Here is a 12,756-nt window from a genome sequence, read left to right as displayed (position 1 = left end):
ACTAGTTCATTCATTCATTCATTCAAACAAAAACTATCGAACAAAACTATCGAATAAACTATCGTATAAAAACTATCGAATAGACTATATAAACTATCGTATAAAAAAACTATCGTATAAAAAAAATTTTTGAATGAAAAACCTATCGAATAAAAAAACTATTTGAATGAAAAAACTATCGAATGAAAAACTATTCAAATGAAAAAACTATTCGAATGAAAAAACTATCGAATGAAAAAACTATTCGAATGAAAATATTAACTTAGTGAATGAATGTATTAAATATTAATGATTTAAAACTATCGAATGAATGAATGAATATTTTAAAACTATCGATAGTTTGATAGTTTTTTATTCGATAGTTCATATCACTATTTATAACACTGGTTAACAAAATTAAACTTTTTTTTTGTTGCCGAAACAAAATTATACTTTTCTGAAGGTTTTCAGTGTGCTGAACTCGAATCCGAAGTCAAAAAAAATTAATCAGCTCCCGTTTTTGAAATATTACCGTTAGAGTATGCAGTACTTCGGACCTTATTTTTTTATATAAGGAAAATTGTTTGAGCATATTTAGTAACGGTTTTTATAAGAACTATTTATCACCTTTTTAAATCTGTTTAAATCTTTCCGATATCTTTTTTATTGCCCGAGATATCCTCAGCTGTTTGGTATTTTTATAAATTTTATGACGTCATTATCTCCTTTATGATATATGAAGAAAAACCCACTTACTTAATTTTAAGATATCTCGGGCAATACAAAAGATATTGAAAAGATTTAAACAGTTATCGAAAGATGGAAAACAGTTTTTATAGAAACCGTTACTAAATATTCTCAAACAATTTTCCTTATACAAAAGAATAAGGTCCGAAGAAATCAAAAAAAACGTTTTTTTGCATTTTCTAACGGTAATATCTCAAAAACGGGAGCTGATTAGTTGTTTATGACTTCGGATTCGAGTTCAACACACTGAAAACCTTCAGAAAAGTATATTTTTGTTTCGGCAACAAAACCTTTGTAAACCAGTGTAATCAATTTAATTGAAAGAAGTGTTTTTGAAAAACAAAAAATAAGTAATATTTTGTAATATAACCAAAGTCTGTAGGTATTACTATTCCACTACAAAAAAATATGTGGTAGTGGTTTTTTTTTTCTTAAACGAAATTCTGGCTACGGCCATGTTCGACTGCAAATTTTAAAAATTTAATCAAAAAGTAGAAACCCATCTTCCACATTTCCGTTTGATCAAAGTTCAAGAATTGCTATTGTTTATTTGAGTCGCTTCTTTGTTGTATTCAATAAAAAAAATTTCTATTTTTGTTTTTGCTAAAACTCTTATAATTTATAAACACACGCAGAACATTATTCACCCTTAAGCAATAGAATAACAAAACGAATATAAAAACGAAAGAGAAGAATAAAATAAAGTCATAAAAAAAATCTCAATTTCGTCACTTAATTTTATTCCTATCGCGCATTCCATAATAAGGCCACATTATTCTTTAGCTGAATGAAGTTGTTATATGTTCTTATTTGTATCCAAAAAGATACTTATTCTTGTGGTTCTTATTAATACACACAAAGAAAGCTAGCAAAACAACAGTATGTACAATCAAATTGGATTCCATTTTGATTTGTTTACGCCTCATTTTAATATAAACTGAAATGTTTATCAATATCAATAAATTTATTGTTAATTGCATTCTGAGATAAAAAAAACATACATCTTTTGTGTTTAAAACTTGAAAAATATATCTTTATTTAAAAAAAATAGTAACATTTATTTTTGATAATCACAAAATTGATAAAAAATAAAATGTTGTTTATTCGATATAATAATTTTTGTAAATTGTAAAAATATACTTTTTAAAATTGTATTTATAAATCATTAAAAAAAAAACTGTAGAAATACATAAAAATTGTGTATATTTACTTTCAAAGTCACAAACCCAGTTTCAAATTATATGTAAGTGCACTTCAACTTTCCACCCAAGGACATGCACTGAAGCACAAAAACACTTTTGATTGCCACCCACTAATTAGTCCTTGGTTTTTCCACTCCGGTCATTCTAATATGCAATTTATTTGGTATTATACATACCAAAGTATGCATTGCAATTTTTACAATAATGGTTAACATTTTTACAATTGTCAATGAAGTAGGGAATGCACGAACAACAGAAGCACCTGTTGGAACAAAGGACACATAAAGGATCTCATTGAACTTGCCCTAATTTTATTTCAAAAAACAATTTTTGAAAATTTTTTTTCAAAACTTACCCTACAACACACAATGCAAGTGCAAACATATGTGTTCTCATTGAAGACTCAATAACAACGTTGGACACTTTCCTCTGATAGCAGGATGGACATGTAACGAGACAAGGTCGTGGTCCAAGTGGTGGAATTGGCGGCAAATCTAAGACGAAATAAGAAGTTGATGTTGTTTTTTTTTTTGTTCTAAGACAAAATTCAAAAACTCAAACTCACTTTGAATAAAAATTTGTTGAGGTTGTGTTGGTGGTAGTTGTTGTATAAAGGATTGTTGTTGTTCTTGTTGTTGTGGTTTATAAGGCGTTGGTTGTGGACCTGTCATCCCTTCGGCAATATTATTTACAGCCGGTGCTGTAGGAAATGTCTGATTGTAGGAGGGTGGTACATCAGGTATTGGCGGCATGCCGGGATTCGTTGGCATTTCTGGATACATATTTGTTTTTTCCATTTTGGATTTCTTTTTTTTTATACCGGCCGGCAACGCTACCAAACGAAGAGCTGTTGTTGATTCTTTGAAAGCTTCGGTTAAACTGATACAACAAATATCACTGAGTGGACAAATTGGTCAACGGAAGCGAGTTTTGTTTTTTGTATAAATTTGTTAAAAAAGACGATGGGCAAAAAAAAACATTAGAAAAAAAGAAATACAAAACAAAAAAAAGATACATCATCTCTCAGATACATGTTGCTTTGGATGTTTAAAAGCTTTTAAAAAAAATTTGTATTGGATGGCTTAACTTTGCATTATTTATAAAGCATGAAGATAAGTTCCAATTAAAATTCCCAGAAAAGATTTATTTATTCTTCAAAAATGATTAGACTTGTGAATAGGATTAGTATTACTCACTTATATAAATAATACGTTTTTAATTATAGTCTGTCCAAAAATGTAGACATAAATATAAGGGACGAAGGGACCTCGAAAGATCCATAGTAGGCCTACGTTGACTAAATGTATTAAGTATAATTTATTGTTAATTGCATTCTGAGGAAAAAAAACAACATCTTTTGTGTTTAAAACATGAAAAAATATATCTTTATTTAAAAAAATAGAAACATTTATTCTTAATAATTAAAAATCGATAAAAATAAAATGTTGTTTATTCGATATAGGTAATATGTAATAATTTTTGTAAATTGTAAAAATATATACTTTTTAAAATTGTATTTATAAATCATTAAAAAAAAAAAAAACTGTAGAAATACATAAAAACTGTGTATATTTACTTTCAAAGCCACAAACCCAGTTTTAAATTATATGAAAGTGCACTTCTCCTTTCCATTCAAGGACATGCACTGAAGAACAAAAACACTTTTGATTGCCTCCCACTAATTAGTCCTTGGTTTTTCCACGCGTCGTCGGTTATTCTAATATGCAATTTATTTGTTATTATACATACCAAAGTATGCATTGCAATTTTTGCAATAATGGTTAACATTTTTGCAATTGTCTATGAAATAGGGAAGGCACGAACAGCAGAAGCACCTGTTGGAACAAGGACACATTAATTGAAAAAGGATCTCATTGAACATGCCCTTAATTTTTTTTCAAAAATCAATTTTTGAATTTTTTTTTCAAAAACTAAATTTAAAAAAAAATTAATTAATTAAAATTAATTAATTAATTAATAATTATTATAATTAATTAATTAACTTACCCTACAACACACAATGCAAGAGCAAACAAATGCGTTTTCATTGAGGACTCAATTACAATGTTGGACACTTGCCTCTGATGGCAGGATGGACATGTAACGAGACAAGGTCGTGGTCCAAGTGGTGGAATTGGCGGCAAATCTAAGATGATAAAGTTTCATTTTGTTGTTGTTTGTTTGTATTTCTCTAAGACAAAATTCAAGAACTCACTTTGGATAAATATTTGTTGAGGTTGTGGTGGTAGTTGTTGTCCAAAGGATTGTTGTTGTGGTATATAAGGCGTTGGTTGTGGTTGTAGCTGACCTGATGATGTCATTCCTTCGGCCATATTTACAGCCGGTGCTGTTGGAAATGTCTGATTGTAGGAGGGTGGTACATCAGGTATTGGCGGCATGCCGGGATTCGTTGGCATTTCTGGATACATATTTGTTTTTTCCATTTTGGATTTCTTTTTTTTTTTATACCGGCCGGCAACGCTACCAAACGAAGAGCAGTTGTTGATTCTTTGAAAGCTTCGGTTAAACTGATACAACAAATATTCACTGAGTGGACAAATTGGTCAACGGAAGCGAATTTTGTTTTTTGTATGAATTTATTAAAGACGGGAAGAAGAACAAAACAAAAATTAGAAAAAAAGATACATCATCTCTCAGATACATGTTGCTTTGGATATAGCTTTTTAAGAATTTGTTATTGGATGGCTTAACTTTACTTTATTTATACAGCATGAAGATAAGTTCCAATTAAGATTCTCAGAAAAGATTTATTCTTTCTTCGAAAATTATTAGACTTGTGAATAGGATTTGTATTACTCACTTAATAACACGTTTTTAATTATAATTTAGTAGATGGATTTTTAAATTTTTAGAGAAAGTTCAGTCGAAAAATGTTTTAGACAAACAAATTGTTAAAAATTCTAAATTATTCCGACTTCGGCTTAACGTGCACGACGGTTAACGGAGTTCTAAATTCGTGTCTTATAGTCTTAGAGCTCTGAAACGAAAGTTCAACGTTATTTGTAACATGGATAATGCACAAATTGATACTTATATTGCTAGTTAAGATAAATCTCATTTTACAAAAGTTCAAGTAACGAAAAAGGGTGGCCAGATGTCTTCAAATTAAAATAAATTAAATAGATAAAAGGGTGAACATACATAGGTCTTAATAAACATAGGTATTTGGAACGAAAAAAAGTGACTACAGAAGTAGGTTGTGGTGGGTAATTTCGAAGGTACGGAAAAGGGCTACCAAAAGTCGTACACATTTAAAACCCATAAACAACACAAGCTTAACCAAACCTTAAATCGTTATAGTCTCTTTATAGCCCAGTCGGGATGTACAAAAAATTAAGCTGAAATAGAGGGGATCACTGAGAGCTTAAAAACAGTATTTCGGGCAAATCGATCTTGAGCCAACCACCATCTTGGATTTAAGGAAATACAAGTTTTAGTGAATAACTCGGCCATTTTTAATTTTTGACAAAAATGATGCAGGTATAACTTGCAGGAAAATTTATTTTCTATAACTTTTAACTTAATAAATTTTTCTATATGACTCATATTTTTCGAGCTAATTTGAAAAAAAAAACTATTCCCTTACTCAGCTTAAACGTTATATCCACTTTGAGTATAGATTTAAAGATCCACGCAATATGGGAGTGTTTTTGTGTTTTTAGGGATGAGAAATCTAGCTGCAATATTAGTTTTTGCAAATTCCTAAAATTTTATAAACAAAAGGAACTAAGTATCTCAAAATCGGTAAGTGTCATTTTTAACAAAATTAGTAAATATTATAACTGATGTCTAGCAAGACAATAAAGACTTTGAATTTTTCAAATCAATTGTTTATAATAAAAGATTAAAAGAAGAAAATCGGAGAAAGGGTAGGCAAAAAGATAGGGTTGCCAGTTGCCAAATTTAGTAAATCGGTTTAAAAACAAAAGTTACAAAATCCCGTTGAGACAAGAAGTCAATGTAATGAATGAAAACAAAAAATAGAAATATACGTGAACAAAAAAGGATTATCAGATGTTGTTTTTAATTTCGGAATGTTGATTAAATGATGACGAATTCTTTTTGTCTATTTTTAACCTTAATAATATTTGCAAGATCTACCTTATAAGTAACCAGTTTTAGATTCGTAGAGTAAAGTGCTCTATTCTTACAAAAAAAAAAAAATAAAACATTCATGGCATATATTTGCAGGCTTTTAGATGATCACGATCAGGTTATCATTATTTTTGTTTCATGCTGGCACCTGGCAACCCTTAATTGATATTTATCTTAATCAGCATAGCAAATAGGTATCAATTTATGCAATACTCATACATGTGCCAAAAGGCGTTCAGTTTTCGTTACTAGACAATTTCCTACATATTTTGTAGAGAAATCTGGTGGCAATGGCATTAAACTATTGTTATTTCTGTTTGTTAGTACATACGGGTACATTTAATGACGCATTACAAAATTTCACTTAAAACTTAATAAAAAAGTGTGGGCGTATTTAAATTTATCAGAAAATTAACTGACAACAGTATCTTCTTTTTTTTGAAGGTTTTATATTGAAAGTGTAGGAGGCAGATAAGAAAGAACTAACATGTGGACAAATAATCTGTCAATTAATGAAAAAAATCATAAGAATTTGTTGCACTTGCACGCAAGATATGTGACACGAGCGAATCACAGATTAAAATTAATCTCGAGCTTTTTCTGACATTTCTCCATTCCACCCAGACACAGTATTTTTTCATAAAATTATATTTCAATTTTGGCGTTAAAGTCTTAAGAATTCGTGTGCTTTCCTGGAAGAAAGATGAACTTTTGACACCGGAAAAAAGTAGATTTAACATGTGCATTCAATCACATAAATTAGTGATCAATCTGATTATTAATTAGAAATATCGTTATGTTAAGTAAAAAAAAAAAAAAAAAAAACAAATAAAAACAAACTAATGTTATCTTAAAATATTATTCGTGTAAAAAAAAATTTAACAAATAAAAGATAATTTAATTACCCACAGCTTTGGTCTTCTAATTTTTCAAAGCGAAAAGCTAGAGTTCGTGAGATATGGATCTGTTCGCGTTTTCCAAATAGACGCCTTCTTTAAAAAGATTAATCAACTTGTGTCTTCCTTTTGATAAATCAATGCAATAAACAAGAGGAATTCACTAAAAACAATAAAAAGCTATTTTGATGAACATTTCAGTGCTATCAGTTAATTAAAAAAAGTACAAATTTCAAGGGAATTTTATGAAACTACTTTGCATTGAAATATTGAAGTTATACATACACATAATATGCATGTTTTTCAAACATATACGTAAGATGTAACTAAAATTACACGAAACGACTCATAATAAAAATAAAACTTATCATCAAAAAAATCAATACCTATTTTTTTTTTAACTTTCTTTGATATCAGGGACTTAGGGCCATTTGCTGAATCGAAACTTAAATAATTTATGTAGAACATAAACTCTTATTTTCTACTTTTTCGTCTGCGTAAACTGTCACATAAGGATTTATGTTGAACATAAATTCTTAAGTTTCGATTCAGCGAACGGCTCTAAGAAATTAAAAAAAAATATTAGGTAAGTCTTAGGTATTTGTTTTCGAGATATGATTTTTCAAAGTTGTTTGTCCTTTTTTTCCAAGCTCGTGCTTTCTTGAGTAATGAATGACCAATCTGAATAGAGGAACCGACACCTGAACGCTAAATAAGCAAAAAAACACAAGAATAACTTTTATTGGTAACTTCAGAATTTTAAGTCCAAAAATTAATACATTTTTTACGGAAGTTTTAAAATTAAAATAATTTACTGAAAGAAAATTTCAAAATCTTTTTTTTCCAAGCTCGTGCTTTCTTGAGTAATGAAAGACCAATCTGAATAGAGGAACCGACACCTGAACGCTAAATAAGCAAAAAAACACAAGAATAACTTTTATTGGTAACTTCAGAATTTTAAGTCCAAAAATTAATACATTTTTTACGGAAGTTTTAAAATTAAAATAATTTACTGAAAGAAAATTTCAAAATCTTTTGAATCCTTGAAATTTAAAATTAAACTACTTCTATTCACCACTGGAAAGATTTTGAATTTTTCTTTGAGTAAAAAATGTTTTTGCTAAAAATTTCTCTCAAAAAACGAATTTTTACCAATCCTGAACAAAGAATTTCGCAGTTAAAATTAAAGCTCCTACTTTAAAATAAAATGTCTCCAATGTCTGAAAAAATTCAGTGCAGTTTTTGTATAAAATTCTTTTTTTTACTGATTTTTCTCCTAGATTTCCGTTGTTTTTTTTTCAGAGATTTGTGGATTATCACATTATCAGGCAATAACAAAAATTCTTAAAGATAAATAAATTTTTATTTAGGATCGGATTAACTGTTAACAAGATTATTAATTTTTTGAGAAAAAAGTAAAGCTTTTTTTCGGCATTTCATGTAACCAAACAGCTTTGAATTACTTAACTACTTAGAGACAAACCTGTTCTAATTGGCCATATTGTTAATATATTTGAAGAGCCATATTACTCAGAGCTATAAACCAAACTTTAAGAACAAACAATAAAGTAAAATAAAGTATTTTTGATTCAAATTTTTCGATATTTTTTTATTGATCTTTCTTTAGTCTGCTATAAAGAATGGGACTCAAGCCCTCTGAGTTCCCCTGGTTCCCTACCGACTACCCTTGGTAAGTCTGTGTTTATAAGTGCTTTACTTTCTTAGGGTCTTCACTACCAAACAACAAGTAGGTCAAACTTTCTCTGTGATACAAATTTGATTTTCTTGTTAAAAGCATGGTAAATTAACAAGTCTTGTTATTTATTGTATGATCCTAAATGTGCATTACATCTCCAGCAATAATGATTGGCAGTTTTAAAAGAGTCATAATGATAAGGAATCCATACACAGCAAATACCTCTGTTAAAAAAATGATAATGTTTACAAATAACAGACAGAAAGAAAGTAATTTTTGAAAGCCTACCCTGCAAGACACATAAGAGCGGCAATTAGATGAGTTTTCTTTGTCGGTTCCATACGAACAGTAGATCTCTGCTGTTGAAAGCAATATGGGCAAGTAACAAGGCAAGGTTGTGGTCCAAATGTTGGAAGTGGTGGCAAATCTATAAAGATGACACGACACCAAGAATGTTAATTAAATTTGTTACTGAGCTACGAAGAAGAACTTACTTTCGATATCAACAGGTTGTTGTTGTATGAAGGTTTGTTGTTTTTGTTGAGGTTGAAGTTGCATAGGAAAAGGACATGCAACAGACGGAGGCATCATTGGTGCCATATCTGCAGGTGGTGCTGTTGGATATGCTTCATGGTAAGAAGGAGGTGCATCGGGCTTGACGGGAAGCTCTGGCATTTCTGTGTGAATTTGTGTTTTCTCCATATTTTTATGAATTTAATAAGTGAGTGTGAATTTCGACGAGCCAATACCTAATTGTACGAAGACTTCATTAAGACTGATACAAACATTCACATGAACATCAAAATCAACTTCTATCTTCTGTATCCAAATATAATAAGCTGGAAAACATAACACAATGAATACAAATAATCATTTTGTAGATACATGTTGCTTGGTTTTTGAAGAGCTTTTATAGATACTCAAGTGATGGCTTAACTTTAAAGAATATAAAATACATATTATGTTCTGAATTCTATTCAATTCAATACTGCGATTTAAAGGGCTGTGAGTGAGTGAAAAAATTGATAGATCGATGAAAAACTGCAGACAGCTAGCTAGAGACCGAGCTGACTGGAGAAACTTTTTGGTTGAGCCCGAGATCCATTCTGGGCTATGAGCGCAACCTTAAGTCAGTATTTTTAACTAACCTCTTATATAAATATTTAGAATTCTGGGGAAACTGGAATTGACTGAGAAACTGGCAGACATACAGATTTTTGAGATACACCTTTTTATTTGCGCACTCTATAAGTATTGACTTATTGGTTGTAATCTCAAGATAGTAAGACATTTGTAAGTAAACATTAACCCTCTACTGCATGAATTAATATTAGCGGACGAAAAAATTAAAAAATGCTTTACATGGGTTCTTTGGGTTGTAACAAAACGATTTTCATTAAAAAAATTTGTTTAAATTAATTTGTTTAAAAAATTTGTTATAAGCCAAATTTGGCTTCGTATGCATTAAGGGGTAAGAAATTTTACTAATTTTATTTATTCAGATTATGTAAAAAATACAATTAAAAATATCAAAATATAAATATTTATCATTTAAAAACAAAATAAAGTAAAATAAATACATTGCATTACAAAAGGTTAAGAATTAATTGAAATTTGGCTCATTTTAAGACATGGAACCGAGAAAAGCAATTTGTTTTTGTCCGTTTTAAATATTTCTTCTGGTTTACATTCTTTCCACTGTCGAAGTTAATCTTGCTCCAACATTTTCACCCACTCCCAGATCTTACAAAAACTAAAAAGTAATAAAATGATTGAAAATATTATAGGTGAGCCCCCTCCCCCTAAAATTTTTGTGGTTATGCCGCTGGAAATGGGGTTAACAAGAGAAAAATGTCTCTAAAGGCGAAGGGGCTCCATTAAAAAAAATATATAAAAAAGTGTTTGTAAAAAAAAAAAAATACACGAGTTCTTTGATCTAGAAAAGTAAGTACGTACGACCCAGTCGTGCATTTTATTTGCTGTGATTGCAATATTTCCAAACACACAAATAATTCCTACCTAGCTAATTTTAAAAGATTAATCAACATCCTCCCTCTGGTTTCCGGTTGATAATTCAAATCTTCAAAAAAAAAAAAAACAAAATTATTTAAAAAAAATTAAAAAAAATTTACAATCAAAGATAACATAATTATTGTTGCTCTACATTGTCAGTGATACAAACAATGCATTTAAATTAGATGAACAAAAACAAAAAAATTAACAAATTCGGGGGAAATTTTGTGATTTTATATTGAACAATAACTACACATGCAATTTAAATCAATTGCAAACATGAATGAAGCTACAACGTATTTTACTTAGACTACGTTTTTTTCAAAGGTCGAAAAGTTATCTTGAAGTTAAAATAAGAACCCAGAACGATTTAATATTTAGATCTAATATTTTGTTTCAAAACAAAAAGAAAGAAGACTGTTAAAATCAAAAATATTCTTTATTTATCAAGGAACCATTAACATGCATACAAATTTTAAAAACATTTATATATTTTGAGCAACATTCAATTATTTAACTTATACAAACATTCATTTTCTATTTCCACAGAAAATAACATTAAGAAAACATCATTAAGTATTTTTATAGAGAGAGAGAGCGGGACCAATTCTAATATAAATGACATTTGTGAAAATTTAATTACAACCTTTAAACCCATTTCCCAGTAGTTTTATTACTATACACTTTAACACAAACTCAAGGTCGCTTTTGCAGCAAAACAACCTCCACTTCCATCCTTTTTTTTCCTTCCTGTTCCAGTTCCTGATCACATCACGAAACATTATTATAATTTACTTGTTGTACACTCCCAAGTATGCATCGCATTTGCTGCAATAATGGTTTGCATTTTTACAGCTGTCCACACAATATGGAACGCAGACGCAACAAAAGCACCTGTTGACGAAGGAGCAGAGCAGAGAAGAAGTTACAACAAGGAGATGTTAAATTTTTAAAAGCTTACCCAACAAGACACAAGACAGCGGCTAAGAGATGAGTTTTTGTTGCTGCTTCCATGCGAACAGTAGACATTTGCTCCTGGTGACATGATGGACATGTAACAAGGCAAGGTCTTGGTCCAAGTGGTGGAATTGGTGGCAAAGCTGCAATGACACAAATTAGGGTTTATTAGATTTTACACTTCCTCTTCTAGGAAATAAGTTAAAAAAAGCAAGAACTTACTTTGGTATACAACTGCTTGGGGTTGCATAGGAATTGGTCCTACAGCACCTGATGACATCATAACAGGTTGCACATCCCCAACCGGTGCTGAAGGATACGATTGACTGTAGGTGGGAGGTGCATCGGGAACACCAGGAAGTTCTGGCATTTCGGGATACATATTTCTCTTTTCCATTTTGTAACCTTGTTTTTTTTATTTTTTTACCGGCAAAGAGAACGGACAGTGTTTATTGTTTGAAAGCTTCGTTGAAACTGATACTATTAATTCCATCAAGTACTTACATGAAGCAAGTTCTGTATTCTGTGTTAATCTACCACTGAGGGCTTGACAATGAAATCACAACAAAGATGCAAATAATAAACTAATGTTGTATACACCATTTCTTAGATTTATGTTTTGTGTTGCTGTTGAAGGTTTGTGTTGAAGAGCTTTTGTCGGTCGATATTTAAGTGATTGCTTGACTTTAAAACAATATTTTAGTTCTGAATGGGTTTGATTTGAAAACTTTTGTGCAAATTCACGCTCTACAAGAATTTAAACAGCAAGACAAAATTGAAAAAAAAAATGTTACACATAACCACAGTGACTCACTTCGGTAATGATAATAATTATGATGAACAAGAAATATTTTTTAGATGCACGTTGGTGAATTAATTCTCGTAACACGTTTAATTGATTTCAACGGAAACTTTTGTACAAACATGTTTCATTAACCTCAATTTCAAAAATTAAGAAAAATATTTGAAAATAATAATTTTTAGAATTGAAAAAAAAAACTGAAATTTTTTTTGAAAAATTCAAAACCGATTAATTTTCATGAAATTTTGTTTCAATATGTGGATAATTAATTTAAAAAAAAAATTATTTTTTTACTTTTGAAAATTGCTATATACAAAAAAATGTTTTTTTATTTTAAACGGCTCCAAC

The 12,756-nt window shown here is 29.8% G+C and overlaps 3 protein-coding genes across 5 annotated transcripts; all 3 read right to left on the bottom strand.

Annotated features, from left to right (window-relative positions):
* Positions 1–1,803: 1,803 nt before the first annotated feature.
* Positions 1,804–4,966, bottom strand: LOC129906486 (lipopolysaccharide-induced tumor necrosis factor-alpha factor homolog). Of its 3 annotated transcripts, none has more exons than XM_055982267.1 (4): positions 4,750–4,966; positions 2,494–2,825; positions 2,284–2,422; positions 1,804–2,190 (listed from the first exon to the last, which is right to left on the bottom strand). In XM_055982267.1, exons 2-4 carry the CDS (start codon positions 2,723–2,725, stop codon positions 2,085–2,087), a joined length of 477 nt encoding a protein of 158 aa, XP_055838242.1. In that variant the 5' UTR covers positions 2,726–2,825; positions 4,750–4,966; the 3' UTR covers positions 1,804–2,084. The 3 variants fall into 3 exon arrangements, with proteins under 3 accessions (XP_055838242.1, XP_055838244.1, XP_055838243.1); XM_055982269.1 differs by lacking the exons at positions 1,804–2,190; positions 2,284–2,422; positions 2,494–2,825 and adding exons at positions 3,481–3,763; positions 3,936–4,074; positions 4,144–4,475 and having other exon boundaries at positions 4,646–4,934; XM_055982268.1 differs by lacking the exons at positions 1,804–2,190; positions 2,284–2,422; positions 2,494–2,825 and adding exons at positions 3,481–3,763; positions 3,936–4,074; positions 4,144–4,475 and having other exon boundaries at positions 4,750–4,934.
* Positions 4,967–8,602: 3,636 nt separating this feature from the next.
* On the bottom strand, positions 8,603–9,453 carry LOC129906732 (lipopolysaccharide-induced tumor necrosis factor-alpha factor homolog). Its single transcript, XM_055982625.1, has 3 exons — positions 9,131–9,453; positions 8,925–9,063; positions 8,603–8,860 (listed from the first exon to the last, which is right to left on the bottom strand). Exons 1-3 carry the CDS (start codon positions 9,336–9,338, stop codon positions 8,758–8,760), a joined length of 450 nt encoding a protein of 149 aa, XP_055838600.1. The 5' UTR covers positions 9,339–9,453; the 3' UTR covers positions 8,603–8,757.
* Positions 9,454–11,069: 1,616 nt separating this feature from the next.
* LOC129905793 (lipopolysaccharide-induced tumor necrosis factor-alpha factor homolog) lies at positions 11,070–12,052 on the bottom strand. Its single transcript, XM_055981358.1, has 3 exons — positions 11,829–12,052; positions 11,611–11,749; positions 11,070–11,543 (listed from the first exon to the last, which is right to left on the bottom strand). Exons 1-3 carry the CDS (start codon positions 12,001–12,003, stop codon positions 11,441–11,443), a joined length of 417 nt encoding a protein of 138 aa, XP_055837333.1. The 5' UTR covers positions 12,004–12,052; the 3' UTR covers positions 11,070–11,440.
* Positions 12,053–12,756: the final 704 nt, after the last annotated feature.

The sequence above is a fragment of the Episyrphus balteatus genome, chromosome 1, assembly GCF_945859705.1.
Source record: "Episyrphus balteatus chromosome 1, idEpiBalt1.1, whole genome shotgun sequence".
Taxonomy (NCBI): Eukaryota; Metazoa; Arthropoda; class Insecta; order Diptera; family Syrphidae; genus Episyrphus; species Episyrphus balteatus.
This window is presented reverse-complemented; position numbering and strand designations above follow the sequence as displayed.